This window comes from Prunus persica, chromosome G8 (assembly GCF_000346465.2).
Source record: "Prunus persica cultivar Lovell chromosome G8, Prunus_persica_NCBIv2, whole genome shotgun sequence".
In the NCBI taxonomy this organism is placed as follows: domain Eukaryota; kingdom Viridiplantae; phylum Streptophyta; class Magnoliopsida; order Rosales; family Rosaceae; genus Prunus; species Prunus persica.
In genome coordinates this window covers 19641250-19662110 of record NC_034016.1, presented here as the reverse complement: position 1 = coordinate 19662110, position 20861 = coordinate 19641250, and the positions used below count along the sequence as shown (strand labels likewise).

General features: G+C 36.3%; 3 protein-coding genes and 1 long non-coding RNA gene across 8 annotated transcripts; 3 read left to right on the top strand and 1 right to left on the bottom strand.

Moving 5' to 3' along the window:
• On the top strand, positions 190-1030 carry LOC109950697. The gene is made up of 2 exons (XR_002272999.1): positions 190-465; positions 795-1030. It is a non-coding gene; the product is annotated as an uncharacterized LOC109950697 (long non-coding RNA).
• On the top strand, positions 1722-4399 carry LOC18768143 (F-box/FBD/LRR-repeat protein At5g22700). Its single transcript, XM_020570873.1, has 5 exons — positions 1722-1810; positions 1987-2061; positions 2439-3488; positions 3584-3727; positions 3969-4399. The coding sequence occupies exons 1-5, from the start codon at positions 1754-1756 to the stop codon at positions 4293-4295; spliced, it is 1653 nt and encodes a 550-aa protein (XP_020426462.1). The 5' UTR covers positions 1722-1753; the 3' UTR covers positions 4296-4399.
• Positions 4940-8334, top strand: LOC18768626 (WD repeat-containing protein 70). The gene is made up of 7 exons (XM_007199694.2): positions 4940-5780; positions 5920-6120; positions 6411-6518; positions 6692-6829; positions 6938-7189; positions 7384-7704; positions 7797-8334. The coding sequence occupies exons 1-7, from the start codon at positions 5079-5081 to the stop codon at positions 7962-7964; spliced, it is 1890 nt and encodes a 629-aa protein (XP_007199756.1). The 5' UTR covers positions 4940-5078; the 3' UTR covers positions 7965-8334.
• LOC18767999 lies at positions 8440-17161 on the bottom strand. 5 transcript variants are annotated; one of them, XM_020570306.1, is made up of 20 exons: positions 17031-17161; positions 16154-16755; positions 15846-16046; positions 15430-15513; positions 15251-15310; positions 14212-14256; positions 13884-14083; positions 13271-13774; positions 13105-13194; positions 12740-12836; positions 12441-12620; positions 12206-12295; positions 11326-11388; positions 11157-11231; positions 10674-10724; positions 10255-10332; positions 9669-9803; positions 9297-9404; positions 9098-9163; positions 8440-8963 (listed from the first exon to the last, which is right to left on the bottom strand). In XM_020570306.1, exons 2-20 carry the CDS (start codon positions 16499-16501, stop codon positions 8889-8891), a joined length of 2550 nt encoding a protein of 849 aa, XP_020425895.1. In that variant the 5' UTR covers positions 16502-16755; positions 17031-17161; the 3' UTR covers positions 8440-8888. The 5 variants fall into 5 exon arrangements, 4 of the variants coding, with proteins under 4 accessions (XP_020425895.1, XP_020425898.1, XP_020425896.1 ...); XM_020570309.1 differs by having other exon boundaries at positions 9337-9404; XM_020570307.1 differs by lacking the exon at positions 14212-14256.

Here is a 20861-nt window from a genome sequence, read left to right as displayed (position 1 = left end):
AAAAACCATTTATATGTAAGCGTCCAAGATATGTGGTGGTTCAGATTTAGGAGGCCACATCTATTCCTAGCAATGACATGTAGATAATAGACACGTATGATAAAATTTTGGATATGTGGGCCCGGCGGCGGACTTAGGAAATAATTGTGTTTTAGATGAATTGGAAACTCCAGAACGTCAGGAATTGGGCTAGCCGCGAAGGCCCAAATCAGTTTTTTATCGAATTATTAGTAAGGGAAGGAGTTGCCGAAATCCCTAATTTTTCTTTCTTCACCAAAATCCCCAAACCTATTCGACCAGAACCAAATCCCTAACCCTAAATTCGTCCCGACGCCGTCTGCGAGCACTTCTGCGACGCCATAGCCGCCATGTGACCCGTGTCAAGAGTAGTAGGAGACGCTTCAGTGAAGAAAAGAGTACGGCCATCCTCTCCATTTCTTGTTCCACAACAACAAAAGCTGCAAGGTCTGCAATTTAGTGTTTTTAAAAAGTTTTCCCCTATTTGATGTAATTCTTTGCTCTTGTATTTCAAACCCTAAATTCTAGTTTTTGGAAAGCAGATGGTGTTTCAAGACTCCAATTTTGGCTTACTCTTAAAATTCTTCATATCCTGTAATTATTTTGATTTCAGAAACCCCTTTCTTTATATGCTTATTTGTTGCATGAGTCTTAAGATGAGCTGAAAGTGTCTATTCTAGCATCTTCTATGTTCTTGCTTATCTGGTGTTTTGTTCACACAGATGCATGAATTTTGTGTGTGGAGTTTTTCTGACTTTGTGGTATTTGTGAATTAGGCACTGGAGCAGATCAAGTTAATTTCTCAGCAGCCAAGAAGCATTCTACCATGCAATGCAAGTCATAGAGCAAAGCAGATGTGTTTTGTTGTAGTATAAGAAGTGGGTGAGGGAGATGAGAGATATTTGAGAGATCATGACAAGTGTTTCATATGCGCACAATATTTTCATCATAACACTAGGAAATAACTTGAGTGAAACTTTTAACAAATGGAATCAAAGGCCATTCCTATTTACATTGTGTGTGGTTTTAAAAAAAAAAACCTCTTTAAACAGAGGGGGCAGGGGGAATTAAACCAATTTTTAAACTTTTAGCCGCGGTTTTCTCAGCCGTTGCTAAAAAATCAATAGCCGCGGTTAGCGACGGAAAAAAATGTAGCTAAAGATGCACTCCAGATAATGTGCTCAAAAGTCGTCACTAATGCCTAAGAAACCGGTGCAAAAGATATAAAACCGCCGCCAAATATGGATAATCGTCATCTAAAGCAATAGTAGCTACTTTCTACTGATTTAAGTGGTTCTTTTCTTCTGATTTCCGGTAGATGTTGTTATTTTCCTTCCCCAATAATACTGCGGACAATTTAGTAAACGAAGAAATCAAAGATTCAAGTTGGTAGAGCTTCGACATATGTAATTGACATTTCACAGTGAAATAAAAAACCATTCTCAGACCAAAAGCACTGAACTCTTCATATATTAACTTTAGCCAATATATTCTTGGATTTATAAAGTAAACCTCAATAACCCAACATGACTTCTTAAGAGGTCTTATGCCACACAGACTCTAATAAAATCTCTTCAGTCTACCTGATTTTTACCTGTAACCTGTTGCCTCGTTTTTTCTTTTTGTTTTTGGGTAAATAACCTGTCTCATCTTTTAACATTGGAGAAACTGATCCAGTTCAGGAATCTCGAATGCAGTTTACTTTCACACGACCAACCAAAAAAAACCCTAAAGCATGTCAGATTTGATGAAGGGAAGAGCAAGCTCATCCTCAGAGTTTGTCCAAGACAAGGTAAACATACACTGTCATTGGTTTCGATTCTAACCTCATTGCATTGGATGCAAAATACACAATCCAATCTATGTTGGCGAAATATTAACAGTTCCAAACCGACTAACAGCCCTACTCAGTTCTTACTCTGTTTATGTTCTGTTTTATGTCTGCTTTGGGGCTGATACACCTATTAGAAGTATGAGGTCTACTTGGGAAAGAAGGAGAAAAAGAACATGGTGTGCCCAACCTCTCAACTTGTCCAAGAAGAGGTAAACACTTACTTCTACACTCGAAAGATTGTACCTTTTTATTTCCTGGATATCCAGTTGGTTTGAGAATTGCTTATTTTTTATTTCCCAGTAGTCAAACCATTATAACGATTGCACCTTTCCTAAATACTTTTTATTATCTCTCATATCTAAATTGGTTTACTATTGCGTCGTTCTTCTTTACCACTTATCTAACTTGCGCATAAATTTGCGTCCTCTCTTTCCTTGGCCTGATATGAATGTGGACTTTGATTTTGTTTTCTTATTGTTACAATGGTTATTTTGGTTATGATTTTTGTAACATACATTTAATAGTATCTCTCAGTCCTTACTATTTTTATGATTTGTTTTCTTCTTTTGTCGGATTTACCTATTAGAAGCATGAGTACAGCTTGGGAAAGAGAGGCAGATTTGATGAGGAAGAGCACTTGGGAAGGAAATTGAGAAATAAGAGTGAGTACAAATTGGGAGACAGACACGGGCCAAAAAATGAGAAACTGAACTTGGGAAAGATAGAGAAAAATAATGGTGAGAACAGCTTGGTGGATCGCATCAGCGGGACGCCAGATGAAATTCTCGTTAGCATATTGTCTCTCTTGCCGCTGAAGGACGCAGGAGCTACTAGTGCCCTTTCAAGGCGATGGCAGTGTGTGTGGATGTCTACTATGACTCTGAACTTTGATGTTAACTTTCATCTTCATAGAAATAGGCTCCGCTTTCGTCACAGCCGGACAAAGTTGCAACACCTGGAAAGCTGTAGATATGTCAATTGGGTGGATCATGTTGCGGAACAGCACAGAGGCGCAATCAAACAATTCAAGGCTTGCTTTGGACTTGATGGTCAGTTTACAAGTTCCATTGATAAATGGATTCAATTTGCAATGAAAAAGGGTGTTGAAATACTTGAGCTGGATTTCTTTTTAAATCGAGGTGTTGCTGCCGAAAATTTGTATATGTTTCCCAGCAAACCGTTAGGTCTCGGGAAAGAGCACTTGTATCCTTACACTCCAAACCTACACTCTTGTGGATACGACATTGGATTTAAGTTTCTCAAAGTTCTTCATTTCAGAAGTGTTGATGTGACTGATGACGTTCTTGAATACTTCTTGTCAAACTATCCAGGTCTTGAAAGATTAGCAGTGCATCGTACCAAGAGTTTGGTTAATGTAAGAGTTGGTGGTTCATCGGTTGCATTGAAGTATTTAGTAGTAGAGCATTGCTTGCACCTTAAAAGTATTGAGATTTGTGACGCAAACCTGGTTTCATTTATTTATAAAGGGCAGGAGATAAACCTGGTTCTCAGTAATGTACCTTTTCTTGTTGAGGTATCCATTTCTGCCGACCCTACATCCATAGATCTTCCCTTTACCCAACTTTCATGCTGTCTTCCTCAGCTGGAGACTCTCATGCTGGATATTTGTGAAGTGGTTAGTAAATGCATGTAGTTATAATGTGTTGGTTTTCTTTTCTTCTGTTTGGATTATGTAGTTCGTTACTCTTCTTTTTCATTTTTGTTTTTCAGTACTACAATCAGAAACGTGCATTTCCTATTTCTGAAAATCTCAAGCATTTGGAATTAATAGTTGAAGCAGATCATCGTTGGGCTCTTCATCATTTAACCTATTTCTTGAAGGCATTTCCTTGCTTGCAGAGACTTGCGGTGAAGGTATGTATTTGTAGTACTCAGGTGGATTACATGGTAAAATATGGTATATTAGATGTTTGTGCACTTAGGTTGATTTTGTTCATCTCCTATTATCTCCATTGCCAATTGTGAAGATTGAAAAGTATAAACAGAAAACAAAAAGGGTTAAATTTTGCAAAGATGCTGATGAAACATTCTACTAGACTTTTGATGGTCCGTCTGGTTCTTGTTGGGAGTAGACTAAATTGTTTCCTCGGTGCAGTTGGATTACAGTGACCCCGAAGGAGGCATGGGAAAAGTAAAGAAAGCTTCTGCATGCCCCCATCATTGCCTCAAGGTTGTGGAAATAGTAGGGTATCGTGGTCGTGAATCTGCTGTTAAACATGTCCTGTACTTAATAAAGAGTCTTGTTGCCCTGGAGAAAATTATTATTGATCCAGTCCAGCGCTTTGAGTACCCTGTTGAAAGGTATCCTAGTGGAATTGACAGAGGAGTTGAAGTAGTCGATGAGGAAGAAGAGGTAAGGGATCACGCTATGCAGTACCTCAAAAGAAAAGTTCCGTCGTCTATTGAATTTGTATGCTTGTAGTTAGTACAATGCTTAGGTTATCTACAGATTATGCTGCTGCTATTTATCAAATACAAGGCTTTGAGTTTGATGTACTGAAGTTGAATGGTACGATTTGAGATTTGGATTGTCGAAAAACTGCTACACTTTTCTGTGATTTATTTTTGAGTCTTTGAAATGGCAAAGATGAAAATGATGGTACTAACTTTTGCTAAAGAAAAAAAAAGAAGGTAAAATAAATTGCTCTCGTGTTGAGGGAGGGTGTGACTTCACTTGGCCATATAAGATATAAAAAAAAATTAAGGCTTCCATTGAGTGGCAACAACTGTGAAAGGTCTAGCAGCTGTGGAACACAGAAGACTTGTAATTCCTGAACATCATTTTTTTGGGTCGAAAATTCCAAAACATCGTAGTTAGGACTTTGAATTTTTATTTTATTTTTAAGTACAATTAATAATCTAAACTATAGGACTGTTGGAATTATGAAGAGAGAAATTATATGGAAGTTGTCACATGTGAAAGAATCTATATTGGATTGGAATACCGTAAATTTGGACTGGGTGTCCAAATAAAATTTCAAAAATTGGGCTCAGTCCAAAATGGGACAGTAATTGGGCCAACCCAACCCACCGGCTATTTCTTTCTCTCGCGGCAAAGTTGCAAACAGCAACGAAATCTTAAAATTCATGGCGGTAGAGCTTGGACACGTATAAACCAGTCTCCGTCGGAAAACACCAGAAACGCCGACGTTTTGGACATCGATAAAAGAAGGAGAAGAAGCACAGTGCAGAGAGACACATTCCAATGGCGGATGACGAGGCAGAGATATACGACGGAATCAGAGCTGAATTTCCTCTCACGTTTGGCAAGCAATCCAAGGCTCAAACCTCCCTCGAAGCCATTCACAACACGACTCGTCGTTCCGTTAACAATCCTCCAGAAAAACCCTCCTCCACCAAAACCAACGACCTCCCTTCTCTCTCCTCCTCCTCCCAAACCTGGCTCACCTCCCTCCGCGCCCCCAAAAACCCTAAACCTAACCCTAATCCTGAACCTAGCCCTGCAGACGATGAGGATGGGGATGGCGATGTCATGATTGGACCGCCGCCTCCGCCGCCACAATCTGAGATTGCCGACAGTGACGACGACGATGGCGAGATGATTGGACCGCCGAGGCCGCCGGTGGGGTCCAACATGGACGATTCGGATTCGGATTCTGATTCGGATTCAAAATTGGAGAATAGGTATCGGATTCCGCTAAGCAATGAGATTGTGCTGAAGGGCCATACCAAGGTCGTTTCGGCCCTCGCCGTCGATCACACTGGGTCTAGAGTTGTTTCCGGTAGCTATGACTATTCTGTGCGAATGTACGATTTCCAAGGAATGAATTCAAAGTTGCAATCTTTTAGGCAGCTCGAACCATCTGAAGGTCATCAAGTTCGTACCATAAGCTGGAGTCCAACAGCCGATCGTTTTCTCTGTGTTACAGGCTCAGCTCAAGCGAAGGTGCTCTTAATCAACATCTTCTTGTGTGAATTTTGTTATTATTTTTTGCTTTCTTTGATTTTGGTTGTGTATATGAGATTGGCGCGTAATGGACATTTGCATTTCCTATACCATTTTCGTCTTTGTGTGAAATTTTCAGATTTATGACCGCGATGGGCTTACTTTGGGAGAGTTTGTAAAAGGGGACATGTATATTCGTGATCTCAAGAATACCAAGGGCCACATTTCTGGATTGACTTGTGGAGAGTGGCACCCTAGAACTAAAGACACCATTTTGACATCATCCGAGGATGGATCACTGCGTATTTGGGATGTCAATGACTTCAAAACTCAGAAACAGGTTCGTTATTGTTTTGGGTCTTGCTTTAAGATATGTTTTTGTATAATATTGGTTTCGTTTGTCTTGCATAACTGTGTGACTAGCAAAATGGTTTAGTTCTCTGCAGAATTTGCAAGTGCTTTATGTAATAGTAAATTGGATTATTGATCCTGGATCCGATAATGCTACTTTGCCTTTTAGAATGATTTCTACTGTGGATACTCTGTTTTACTTTTTTTTTTAAATTAATGAGAAGGTATATTACCGAACTTGATGCTTCAAACTAAATGATGCAATACCTCAATGAACAGGTAATCAAGCCAAAACTTGCAAGGCCTGGAAGAATTCCGGTCACCACTTGTGCCTGGGATCGTGATGGAAAACGCATTGCAGGTGGTATAGGAGATGGTTCTATACAGGTATTGGCTGAATCTCTCTTACTTCAAATGGGCTTAGTACTAAAAAAGCTCACTAGGTCTCACCCACCCCAAAATGGAAGTTTGCATTGGTTGGATAGATAGATTTATGATGTTATTGTACTTAACGCTATTTCCATCAGCCTCTTCTCACATAACATGTATCATTCTGACAGATATGGAACCTTAAGCCTGGATGGGGAAGCAGGCCAGATATACATGTTCAAAACAGTCATTCAGATGATATTACTGCACTTAAGTTTTCTATGGATGGGAGAATCTTACTATCAAGAAGCCTTGATGGTTCATTGAAGGTAATGAATTACATGAGTAAGGAGTATACTGCTGTTTATTATCAGACTAAGTCAGAATTTTTTTTTCTTTCTGTTGTGTGTTTCCCTTCTAATTTACATGTGGACCAGGTTTGGGATTTGCGTCAGATGAAGGATCCTCTTAAGGTGTTTGATGATCTCCCAAACAACTATGCCCAAACTAATATAGCATTTAGTCCTGATGAGCAACTCTTCTTGACTGGAACATCTGTCGAAAGGGAGAGCACTACTGGAGGTTTGCTATGCTTCTTCGATCGAGCAAAACTTCAACTTGTTTCAAAAGTTGGGATATCCCCCACCTGTAGTGTTGTACAGTGTGCTTGGCACCCAAAACTCAATCAGGTAAACTCCCAATAATAACATGCTTGTTTAATCTATCATTTTTCTGAAGCACTTGTTGACCTATTGAGAATCACTGAACACATTCATACGCATGCATGCACAATAAATGAAGAATGAAAGTATACTCATAATTACATGCCTTCGATTTTCCAAAAGTAAAAAATGAAAAGTCTCACATGCCTTTGTTTGTGAAGATCTTTGCAACAGCAGGAGATAAAAGCCAAGGAGGAACTCATGTGTTATATGATCCAACCCTTAGTGAAAAAGGAGCTCTTGTTTGTGTTGCACGTGCTCCAAGGAAAAAATCTATTGACGATTTTGAGGCAAAACCAGTGATTCACAACCCTCATGCTCTACCTTTATTTAGAGATCAACCAAGCCGTAAGCGTGAGCGAGAGAAAACATTGAAGGACCCACTGAAATCCCATAAGCCTGAACTTCCCATGACAGGCCCAGGCTTTGGTGGACGAGTAGGCGCAAGTAAAGGAAGCTTATTGACCCAGTACCTTATGAAGGTAATGGTTATTTCTCCATTGATTATTTATCTTTTCTTTCCAAATTTAATGCAACTGTAGAAAAGATACTCATCCTTTGAGTGCCGTCTCAGCAAGGGGGCATGATCAAGGAGACTTGGATGGAGGAAGATCCCAGAGAAGCCATACTGAAGTTTGCGGATGTTGCAGCAAAAGATCCAAAGTACATTGCTCCAGCTTATGCACAAACCCAGCCCGAAACAGTTTTTGCAAAATCGGACTCCGAGGATGAAGAGAAATGATTTGATTAATGTTGCCATTTCTAGAAAACGCAATTGCTGTAACAGGGCAGAAACCAGAGGCTACTTTGAGGCAGCCCTTGCATAACACCTTACTTCTGTACAGTGCTTATGCAAGAATTAACCGATGACATTAGCCACTGCATCAAATGACAATGTAAATGTAAACAGAAATGCGGTCGATGCCACATTGCCCTCAGAAATTAGACTATGGCAATGTATATGTGATCAAAATGAAGAGCAGGTTTAGTGGAAACATTTTTCTTTTGGGGGTTGGAAACTGTGTTTGCATGTAAAACAAATAATACAAGGGTATGTGCTATATTACAATTGTGTTTACATTTACTGAAATCAGGTTTTTTGTTTATGCTCAGCCTCGCAATTCATTGAAAATAGTCGAGATTATCCTGCCCTCAAAATTAGGGAAATGTATTTCGATGCAATTCACATTTACCTATGGCAATAACAAGTTAAGCATCAGCGGCTAAAACATATTTGATAAGAAAAAGAGTCTCGTAATACTATGTTTTGTCTATTGACATTTACAAGATTTTGAACGACATGGAAGTTTCTTATAGATCCAACATAAAATCCCATAAAATAATTGGGATTATGATCCTTTAGTGTGTGCACTACAATAGATGGTGGTGTGGGGATTTTGCAATTTTGACTATAACTTATGTTACAAAGTATTTGCCGCAGGCTTTAGCCAGCAGTTTGCAAGAGATAGTGACGTAACCATATTAGGTTGGCAAATTCCTGGACAGGCCATCACCAAAAGGACCATAAGCCATTCCGCCCCTTCACTCTGAATTAGTTGTGCCTTGTGATTCGTCAACTGTTGCAGAAGCCATTACCCTTGAGAAAATCTTTGAGTTCCAACTTGGAATCTTACAACGATGCACTTAAACTTGTAAAAGGTTTAACTTAGGGGTCACCATTCTCAAAGCTTGACAGGCGAGAGTCCGATAGAACAGTGAACATTTGTGTGTCTACAAACAACTGTAGAAGCCAAAAGTTGCAGATGAAATAATAGAAAGGTGATAAAATAACCGCTTTCAACTACAACTTAACCTAAATAGATAAGTAAATGTAATGAAATATGCATGAGACATTTAGAAAGAATTGCACGTTACCTTGATAAATGACCGGTCCTTGCTAGGAAAGGAATCAATGAAGCTATCTTTAAGAAGTAAAGAAACCTGAATAGACAGGAAAAAATTTACATGTCAAAAAAGTATAATAAGCCAGGTCTTCTGTGATATTTAGCTACTTACAGTTATATATTATTGAAGATTTGGAGGAATATAGAAACTATGGCATTAATTTCTCTACCCTGTCATTGTTTGATTGTACACTCGTTATTGTATAAGACCTTAGCTCAGAACAAAGTGACTCCAAGTAGTTCTTCATGACGTCTAAAAACTGACCTGCAGCTTCGACCTGAAACATAAAAGAGTGAAACTGCTTAGAAAAGTATCATAACCATATTATTGAAAACTTAAAAACTCTCTTTGCACTCGTTAGCTACGGGATGACCCCAGGCCTTTAATTATAGAGTCTAAAACATTTTTCCATAATACAAGTAACGAGCAAAAGCAGTAGGCATGCAAGTATGAGAGTGAAGTTTGCAACATCACTCTTTGTTAGTGTAAATCCATCAGAATCACGAGCAGAAGCAGTAAGCATGCAAGTATGACAGTAAACCTGCACTTCGTTGCACCTATATACAGGATGCTTTTTAGCAAATGAACCTTCACGTGACAGTCTAGCATGGATGGGCCCTAGTTCAGAGGCTAGATCTTTATGTCTTGGAAGTGTTGGCAAATGACACATTTTCACCTGCATGAGCAATAAAGTAACGGCAAGGATACTTATTATTCTTAGTTTGCAAATTTTTGGGTAATTATTGAAAACTATAAAATACATCATAATTGCATCAAAGTAGTTGCAAGGAAAACTGAGCATTCCGTAGTTCGCAAGAGATACAAGGTGGAAGACCACAGAAATTTTTATGTTTTTTCATCCTTATAAAATATAAAATAAAAAAGACAATTTGAAGCGCATACATTGGTAGTCCTCGACCCAAAGACAAAAAGACATTCTTAGTCCAAAAGGAAACTTATAAACTGCAACAAATTTCAAAATTTCATCAGTTCTAGAATGATCAATTTCAATTGTGTGATTCTCAAGCATGCAAAAATTCAAAAACAAAATCTTTCCATTGTGTTTTAGAGATCATCTATATTTGACAGAGGAAAAAAGTTAGCGGAAAAAAGTTAAAATAAGAAACCTGATCCTTTTGCACATTAACTTGAACAGGATCCCATGCTTTCCTCTTTAGATCTGCAGGAATTTGTTGTATCCCGATCTGCAAAATGATAAGAGCAAAAAGGAAATTAAACTGGAAACAATGGTACCATTTTCTTTCAACCCCTGAAATTCAAGTTCGAACTTAGAGTGACATGAATTTTCTAGAAGTAAGTAAGTATTTCCTATATATAATCTAGGAACAAAATAGAATTCCAAGCAAAGCAATATTATGCATTTCGCTTTGGCATCCCCTATAGAATTCTGGTTTGGTAAATATTCAATCAAAGCAATCAACTGAGTTTAATCAAGCCTTAAACTTAACTAGCCATACAACAAAATGCAATGGAATACACATAACAAAAGATACAAGTACGAAGATTAATATGGGATGAAACTCACAATAAACGGAACTGGGGCGTCAAGAAAATCAAGCATTTTCCCTGGTAGAACCTGAAGAATATTGAAGAAACTTAAGAAAATATAATGTCCATAATGAAGTACTAGTGCACCTATAGAATACTTGGTAAACGACCATCCGAGACGAAACAATATTATCAAAGAACAGTGTGTGTGTGTGTGTGTGTGTGTGTGTGTGTGTAATACAAGGACAGGACAAATCCAAGAGTGAAGTCAGTGTATTAGGAAGCATTTATGTATACTGAACAAAGCACCATCGTTTATGCATGTAATCCTCATTGGTGGAAATTCAGTATTGTTGAAGGGGTTTAAAACTAACAAACTTTATTTACGATAAAACCCCAGAACAGTTTTCCCATTAAATATTTAAGAACTCAGACTTCCCAAGTTTCGTTAAAGTACACATAAACTCACATATATAAACCAATTAAAGTAGATGCAGAACTCTAATAATATTGAGCTTACAGGAAGCATTAAACTCTGCCATTGAAATGGACGAATCATGGGAATGAGAGATAACACTGTAGCTGATAGCACACCCTGCATTAGTGAAGTGTCAAATGGTCAAAATATGAAGAAGAAAAAAATTGCTCTCAGGATTGACAAAGTAATTCCAATACAAAGATTAACTCACCAGATTCGGACACACTACTACCACTTGTTTTTCTAGTAATACACCCGCAACCAACGCTAAAATCTGGAAAAAAACACCAGTTATGAATTAACAAAAGTAGACAACAAGATTTACTGGGGGGACAAAATAAACTTTCTTTTTGCTGGGGAAAAGCGGGTACATTCTTGACCACAAACATCAGCCCACTTTCAAAGATACTGTTAGGTCAAAATGTGAAGGCTTAAGATCATGTACCAAGCATTTCCAGAAGAACTATGCTAACAAGTTCTCCATATTGTTTCTGTATCTAAGTACCTTATCTACCAACTTATTAAGAGGTAAATCGCATGAAAATGAGATAAGCTAAAGCATGAACGTCATTTTCAGTGGTGGTACCATTGTTGCTTTTAGTCTCACTCAATTGACTTAACTCAGATGGCCATACGAAGATGATAATTGTCCACAAAATTGGGCTATCTTTAGAGTTGTGGTGTTTCCTCGAAGGTTTTGGCTTTATACGGCACTTTTACTTTGTGTTACAAAGGTCACAGGAGCAAGAATTGTTGTACAGTCCTTGTAGCTTTCCTTGTTTCCATTCAAATTTGAAAATGATAAAAATCCTACCAGATGGAGGGCTCACATCAATACAGTTACAGGTTGTCTAGTTATTCTTTTTCTATGTTAGATCTTTGGGGATTTCTGGCCTTATAAACAAATTTTCACTGGCTGTGTTATTTTCCTCCTGTGAAACTTATATTGAGAAAACATTGATCACATAGGAAAGAATAGAAACTCATTACGTGACATGATGATATATTAGTTACTACAGAAGAAGAAGAAAAATCTGAACCATATAATAAAACAAATTTAACATGGACTTGAGCAAAACAATTGAGCTTACGCTTTCAAGGGAGAGAACTCGGCAAATTGTAGCAGTTGTCCATAGTGATAGTGCAAAAGCTTCCTCAGCAGCAGCCAATTTAGCATTGACCTTTAACCAGGTGAAGTAATGTTGAGTGAATATTATAAAATGCTAAAATATGTGTGTATGTGTGTGTGTGTGTATGTGTGTGTGTGAGAGAGAGAGAGAGAGAGAGAGAGAGTGGCCTAAGAACAATGAGTAATTAATCAAATACCCCAGGATCTTCAAACGAATCGAAACTTTTTTCATCAAAACCAAGGGCAGTAACTGGAGGTCGCCTATACTCAATAGCCTGTAGATGTTCAAGAGGTTGAAAAGCTAGTTCACTTCCTGGTTGGGGAAGAGGCAGAGCATGAAAACCACAAACAATCTGTAGCAAATCGTTCTTATTCTCCTATCATAGAGAGTTTATACAAAAATAACTGTCATATGGAATTCAAAATATCACTTACATAGAAAGAAAAAAAAAGTTGTGTAAACATCGAAGATATTGATAAAAATTGATAAACTCACCCTAGCCCATTCCATTATCAATTCATCACCAAACTCTTTCTCACAATTTGAGAAAAGGTCATCGTCGTCATCCTCTGATACCATGCTTCTAGCTGGACTGCCAAAGATAATAATAGATTATTGAAGTTGTACTTAGACAAATGGGAATCATTAAGTTATTTGACATGCCATAAAGAATTGAGAGAGAAATTATAAATGGGTATATCCAAATGACCGCATAAGAGTAACAGAAATGTTTCAAGAACTACTGAATCCCATGTAACATCATATATACCAACAGAGCAACGGGTAAAAGAAAAACTACTAATTTATGTCTTAAGAATAAAAGGACAAGTCAAATAGTAAGATAACCATATATTTACCACCTGAATAGAGATTCAGAACTCCCAAGACGTTCCAATGTGCGACTCCTGGAGGAAAATGATGTCCCAACCTCTGGAGAAGTATGGCCATTTCTGAAAACAATCAATTAATTTATGTCTTAAGCACAAAATGATAAACCAAATAGTAAGATAACAATATATTTACCACCTAAATAGATATTCAGAACTCCCAAGACTCTCCAATGTGCGATTCCTGGAGGAGAAAGATGGCCCAACCTCTGGAGAAGTGTGGCCATTTCCATAGCTTCCATATATTCTTTCTGAAGTCTCCGAGTGAGTTTCTATGGCCTCAAAACCATAGTCATCAGAACATTGTGAATCCTTTCTACCATCCTTGTCTAAATACCGTACTTGACTAAAATCTGAACTCTCACTAGCAGTAACACTTTCAGGGGACTGAGGTTCCCATATCTTGAGTGAAGAAGGTGGAGTCTCATCATCCGATCTAATTCCTGCACCCGCAGCCGTAAAGGCTAGTGCACTGTCAACAGGTATTGCAGAGTCCATCCAATCATAAAATGACTCCTTATGAGGGGAATCATCATGATCATTCATTTCATCATGTACTTTGGGCAATGTAGGAACATAATCATGGAGGGATATTTCACTAGCAAATTGTGTTATTCGATTCAGACGCTCCTCTTGAATGATACTGCATCCAAGTAAAATACAGCAATTGATTTTGTGAGGATAAAAAATGAATTTGAAATGTCTATACCATATTTACAGGTTATAGAGAAATTAAAATTCCATCGCATTACCTATTGAGCATCTCGTAATGTAACTCAAAAGAAGGAACCCTGGATAGCACACAGTAGCATCGAGGTGCAGAAACCAAAAAACGGAAGAGTCCTCCAGATGAATGAGGATGAGGGGATGAGATGCCTAAGATAGCAGGAGGCCTCTGAACAATTTCTGACACATGTAGGCAAATACCATAAAGTGTTGCATTGTCTGCCACCTGATCAAAGGGCACAAAGATGACTTTCAGAAACCATGTGTGCTACAAACATATATAAATAGCACACTGCGAAAGCAAGAAGGTAGCATAAATCTTCAAAAGGGACAACAAATAAAGACATAAGATACCTTGAGTGAGAAAATAAATGCTAAATCATCTTTGCCTAAATGCTCCTGAAGAGAATATCAACTAATTAGAGTGCTATCTGTGTTAAAGATTTATAAGTTAATATAGCATTAGTTAATCAAAAAATAATGAGATAAAACATGAAGTGGCAAGTCAAATGGATATGACTCCCACTTTTTCACGAGGATATATCTGATTGATAAAAGTTAGGACTATTCCAGAAACAAGATCAGTTTTGTTTAGTTAAAAATAAATGTTTGAAATCAATCAAGCCCCAAACATTGTTGCTATCTTTGCTTCCACTCTGAAAAGTAAATTCTATTGGGACTGTCGAAAAAGGCAAGGTACCGACCTAAATATTTGAGAAAGAGTTTCAGTAGGCTAACTTGATGACAAAGAGGAGAGCTTTCAAAGATCATCTTAACTTGATAAACATTGTTGGCTCATTCCCTAATAGTTTAAGCTTTCAAGGTTCAATGGTGGTATCAAATATCAGAGCTTTATCTCCCAGAGGTCCCATGTTCTAAACCTCATATCCATGTTCCCCACTTATTTATTAGTTTGCAACGTGCAGGTTGGGGATGCACCTATGTTTCTCTATCTACATGTATGTTTGCCTATCCAGGCGCAGTATGGACTGCACGTGGAAAAGGGTGTTAGCTTAATATACATTGTGTCTCACTTCCTAACAGTTTAGACGTAGGTTCTGGTATGAGCAAGGAAGAACAAAGAAAAAGATAATTATGTGGCACCTCCTTTATGCTTTGTATTCTTCTTCTTTTTCTCACTTGTTTTTGTTTGTGCAAATAGGAAAAGGTAGATGAAGAAATATAACAAGAATACGATGAAAAGGTTAAAATCGCTACTTTTCTTCACATGTTGATTTGTTATACAGAACCCACTACTGCAAAAGATTGTTACAGATGCAAACTATCCAACAAACAAGAAGTTGTGTTAGATAGATGGGAAAAAATAGGAGGTTTTTGAAGGGGTGAGAAATAAATATGTCACAGAGTACAAGATACATGATTTGGTGTGCACCTGTCCATAAACAACTTGATTCAAATCACTTAGTGAAGGAGTCTTCTCCATTAACCGTGCCTGTATCATGAAAATCCACTCAAGAGAATCATTTAGAATTACATCAATACAACAAAGTGTTAAATGAATATAAGTTTAATGAGTGAACTTAGCATCATGGAAAATGAGTAATATCAAACCTTAACCCCTCCAGGAAAACAAAAGGCAGCTAAATCTTTCAAACGCATTGCTAGCCGCTTCCCAGGAGGATATTTAAAAAGTATCTGTGGATCCAGTAAACACATTTGGAAAATAAGTATATTATCATCACATGCCAGAAGACAACCACAAATGACTGCCTATTTATGCAGTACGTAAAAATCTTCCGAAATGTTAGATAATGGATCCAAAGTCTCTTTCTTTTTCTCCTTTATGAACTAAGATCCGATGTATTTCTATTGAGGAACTTCAAAATTATTTGTATCTACAAGGAAAACTCATCAGGACAGATTGCATTGTCCGAAAATACGACTAAAATCATATCCGAATGTTAAAAAGATAGTGTTGAAAACATATTCATAATTACTGTTGAAACAAGTGCAGTTATGCAGTCAACCTGAGGTTCTAATGTTGGGATTGGAGGTCCCCGCTGCTGTAGCAATGTAAGGTCTACTATTCCAGAGTTTATCATATCCATCTCCCATTTCCTTCTCTTGACAAATGCACCCTCCACAGCCTCAAGGTTAACATCAGGATGAAGCCCCGCGATAATAAAATGCTCAAACAGTGAATCTGGCTCCGACAATTTTATACGGTCCTAGAATGGAATCATCATAAATTTTAGTTCATTAGGCACAAGATAAATTGATAAAGAATATAGCTTTTTAAGTGGGATTCCAGGCAGCAAGAATTACAGAAAAACACCTTTGATCTGGAGTGAAGCTGATACCATTGGCGTTTTTGGTTTGCCAAAACCTCAGGATTGAAAGCCAATCGCAAATCCCCCCGCGAATTGCTACCCCATTTAAAAGCCTTCTGCATTTGACATTTCAATTTCTGCAAGCTGTTACTGCGCCGGTGTCTCGTAGTTACAACTTCACTTTGGGAGCGTCTATGCCCTGGTGCCAATGGCGGCATGCTCGAATTACCCGAGTACATGTTTTGCAGTGTCTCCCCTGCCATTTTAAATGCCTCCTCGGATATCTCCTGCAAAACCTGAATAGGCGAGGAAGCCTGCTCTTCGTATGCTTCACCATCTTCTTTTCCATCCATTTTAACCCATTTCACTACTTCCTACCACTTCTTTAACATACCAACCAACAATAAGGATGCCCAGATTGCAAATGACAAAAAAATCTGAAATGGATTTCTCCTTAAATGTGTTTGATCCTCGATTTTACAAAAACCCAGATCGCAAATTCATTCAATTTGCTCAGACAATCAACAAATTGATGTCCTTTGTCATGCAAACTTCACTATTTCCATGAAAGTTTTGAACTTTGACCATGCATATAATGGAGACGACCCTGAAAAAATATCAATACAATGAGAAGCAAAAAACCATGAATTAAAAGCTTCTGCTATAAGCACAATAATGCAGATAATAAAGGTGCAAAATCACCATTTATGACTTTTGATATTTCAAAATTTGTGAATGCCTTCATGGATTTGTAACCGAAACAGAATATAAAGAGAATAATTGAGATGGTAACTGCATGTGGAAATTAAATACCATGAAACACATGAATTTAAAATTTAAAAAAATTAAAAAATCAGGCTGTGATTTGAGAAATATTGGGACCTGTTTTTGGGTTTGAAAGATGTTGTTGTTCTTCAGATTGGGGAGAGAGGGAGAGTTGTTAAATTTAGAAAGGGGTTGTATAAAAAGGAGAAGTTTTTTTTAGCAAGAGAAGAAAGAAAAGGAAGTTAAGAAGTATTGAACATGATAACATCTCTTCCAACAACAAAATAATAATAACTCGGGTAGAAATCGAAATTCAAAGAATATCAGAAACCACCCTGAGTTTTAGATAATGTCATAACGCGCCATACATGGTTTTTCAGTTTGCACGTGGCGCGCAATAAACTAAATTTCGCAATTCAATTTCATTATTTACTTTAATAAAGAAAATTCATGTTTTTTTTACAAATAATATGAGCTTGTTCAATTATCTTTGAATCCAAATATATGAAATTTGTTAAGCTCTAACGAAGAAAATTTCCGTAAGTCGCGTGTATTTCAAATAATTAAGAATATTTATCTTTGGTTAAATTTTAAGTTTGATTATTACCTTATATCCAATAACGCTTATGTTAAAAAATAAAGAACTCTAATCTAAAGAAAAATGTGTGACAATATTTTCATGTCAATGTAAATAGAGGTCTCATTTTCATGATTATTTTAGATCCCAATAATTAAGAACTTAATATGCCATTTTTGATTATAACGTTCGTATGTTGTACAAATATCGTATATTCTTATTATAAAATAAATAATAAAAAAACAGTTTGAAAATGATATACGTTGGTAAATATATGACCACCTCATTTTGATCTTCCCCCCAATTCTTACTGCTCCCATAATATTACACAAATTTATTTATTTTGTTCTAACATGTGTGACAACCTTACTACAATCATATAATTGACGTGGGAATGCATACTATATTACTATGTATGAACACAAAATGGTCGGCCTGTGATGTTTCTAAAAATAGGGGGTGTTTATGATATTATCACAAACCTTAAGGCTTGAAACTGAATTATATCAAAGTTATAAAATAGAAAATCGTAATCGTAATAACTTCCAATAACGAGAAAGTGTTTTTGACTTTGACATCCAAGCCAACGTGTCACTACAGAAAGCACCCCACTTTCAGCAGACAAACAGTTAATACAGTGGGCCCTACTTTCAAAAGGCCGTTGATGATGCAAACGCGTCGTAACTCCTTAGATCCTGACCCTCGAATATGCATATTATAAATACGGTCTATAGATCAGGACCGTCCAATGTGATTTGGTTCATTAGGGCATTGAATTAATTAATTACTTAATTAAATTAGTCGCGGGAAATCCTCCTAGGTTGCACAGATCAGCACGTGCGTTTTCTCGGTACTTGTTTATTATTTTAAAATCAAGTTTTCGCGCGCGACTAAGGAGTCGTTGGCACTTGGCACTTGGCACTTGGCGCTTACAAAATTACAAATACAAACGAGCCATTGTGAATTTGCAGGAAGGATTCTCAGAACCAAAAGTACTTAAAAAGAGATTAATCCCGATCATACATTGAACCTAGGATTATTAATTTTTAATCCATAAGCCAATCTACCTCCATTGATAATAACGTTTAACGACTTTCAATTAATTTTTGGCGTGGCAATATATGTTTTTATTTAGTTACATGAGAGTCTCGTATTTGGTTCATATGAAACGGAAAATGATGTACATTTGTTGTTAATTTGATACCTAATCGTGATTCGTAAGTAATCCTAAATAGTTGCGTACCGATCGATTAACTTATACTGTGTATGGTTAGTACTGTTGCCTAATAATGCATGGCGATCATGGCCAGATGCATACGGCTAATCTTTGAAAACCCATTGCGAAAAATGGTTCCAAGTAATTGTACACAAGCGCACAACAGGAAACCCAATAGGTAGAAAGAAAAAAGAAAGAAAAAGAAAGAAAGAGATCAATGTTGGTATCTAGAAAAATGAATAGAATTCATCAAACACTACCAAACAAGTATATATTTCGGATGGTCTGGTTGGTCTGGCTTGCCCATCAATCCATTATCCACATTCAACTTACGTATGAAAATAGGACCACATGCCAGTTGGTCTCATTCAGATTAGCAATATAATACCCACAATTTGATAAATAAATCAATTAGCAATATAATAAATTGTTGTGTCTGCATTTACATGTGAGCTATGCAATGGACCCGCAATATTATAAGGGTGGAATTATGAATTTTTTAATAGGTGAGTTAATTAAATTTTTTAGCTTAAAATCTAATGATTTTTATTTTATTTTAAATTTCTTACCTTTGCAGTGTGAATCCCTAAAAGTTTCTTGTCATCAATCGAATAAGCTTCACAAATACAAAGTGCAAAAATATAAATAATTAAGTTTCATATATATATCTATATATATAAAGTAAAAGACAGAGAATGGTGAAACATTCAAAATACCAGAAAATGCCCTTGGTTAATGCAAACATTAAGAATTGAAATTATTAATTAAATGAGGATAATATGGTAAATTCATAATTTTTCGTATTAAAAAAATTAAAATTAAAAGAAAATTCAGATAATGGATCCTATTTTTATGGAACACAAATATCCATTATCTTTTTTAATTCTAAAATAAATTTAAATTTTTTTAAAAAAAAACCCCTCGCATGCGCGGAAGCGCGTGCAGAGAGACTAATATATATTAATTGTAAACACAAGAATAATAAAATTGGATTAACATATTGAGAAAATAAAATTGAGAAAATAATATTTTCCTAATGTGTTGTAGTTGATGGTGAGTCATATAGGCTTTTTTTTTCTTATTCAAAAACCTTTTGTCAAAGGTAATAGATAATTTAAACACATAAAAACAAAAAAAAAAAAAAGATATTGGTTTATTATTATAGTGGGCCATATAGATATAGGTTTATTTATTTATTTTTCTTCAAAACTTCCCTAGGCTATAGTCCACCACAGCCTTGGCTGTGGTTCCGCCCTGATTATAATATAGCATATATAAATGCATTTCATGAAGAAAAGCACAGGAAAATTCAAATGCATGCAATATGTGACCACATGATTTTAATTGATTTCTTAATGTAAAATATTGTATTCATTGATCATTTCCATTGAATTTATATATTTCCAGGGCAGAGTTATAGAGAACTCGTCTCCATGGAGGCAGGCAGGCAGGCAATTAGAGCTGGAATGCTGGATAAAAGAGCTATTGCCTTACTATTATATATATATTCTATGGTTTGTTGTGTAGTTTGAATTTTTCATATTTTTATTCAATAATATGTGAGAATTATGTGTATAATAAATTAATTTTGTGTGTCTTATTGAAATTTTTGTAAAAAATATGTGTATTAAACATGATAAATATGTACATACTTGTAAAATACGAGTAGTATACGTTAACTTTTTAAAAAATGTGAACTTTACTAACTTTTTAAGACGTGTGCAGAATATGGATGTATTATTGCAAAATACATACGTATGTGTATAATACATTATTAAACGTGAAAGTGCTAAATTGTTAATTGCTTTCATCTGTAATTATATGTTTCAATTATTTTGTCTTTAGTGAATAAATAAATATTTTAATTAACTTCATAAATTATATTACTTAATAAATGGTAATGATTTTTTTAAAATTTGCTAATTCAATAAAAAATTTAAATACTAGTTATTCACTAAGTAAATAATAATTAAAACATAACTACTAAATAAAGTAATTAAGAAAGAAATCAAGATTGTGCTATTTAAAGGGAATAGCCATGCGGCTATACTTTGAGAATATTCTATTTAAAATTCTATTTTTAGCGTATTCCATTAGGTCATCTTCTTCGCGTTTATCAGCTAGTGCTGCTGCCGCAAGCTCGTGGAGCAGATCC

Excerpts from the sequence above, each read along its gene's own strand:
- LOC18768143 (XM_020570873.1), top strand. The coding sequence starts at position 1,754 with ATGTCAGATTTGATGAAGGGAAGAGCAAGCTCATCCTCAGAGTTTGTC. Across the intron at positions 2,062-2,438 it reads CTCAACTTGTCCAAGAAGAG|AAGCATGAGTACAGCTTGGG; the intron begins GTAAACACTTAC and ends TTTACCTATTAG. Across the intron at positions 3,728-3,968 it reads TGCAGAGACTTGCGGTGAAG|TTGGATTACAGTGACCCCGA; the intron begins GTATGTATTTGT and ends TCCTCGGTGCAG.
- LOC18767999 (XM_020570306.1), bottom strand. The coding sequence starts at position 16,501 with ATGGATGGAAAAGAAGATGGTGAAGCATACGAAGAGCAGGCTTCCTCG. Across the intron at positions 9,804-10,254 it reads TTAATGTGCAAAAGGATCAG|GTGAAAATGTGTCATTTGCC; the intron begins GTTTCTTATTTT and ends TTGCTCATGCAG. Across the intron at positions 9,405-9,668 it reads ATAGGTGCAACGAAGTGCAG|GTCGAAGCTGCAGGTCAGTT; the intron begins GTTTACTGTCAT and ends TTTATGTTTCAG.
- LOC18768626 (XM_007199694.2), top strand. The coding sequence starts at position 5,079 with ATGGCGGATGACGAGGCAGAGATATACGACGGAATCAGAGCTGAATTT. Across the intron at positions 5,781-5,919 it reads CAGGCTCAGCTCAAGCGAAG|ATTTATGACCGCGATGGGCT; the intron begins GTGCTCTTAATC and ends TGAAATTTTCAG. Across the intron at positions 6,519-6,691 it reads TAGGAGATGGTTCTATACAG|ATATGGAACCTTAAGCCTGG; the intron begins GTATTGGCTGAA and ends TCATTCTGACAG.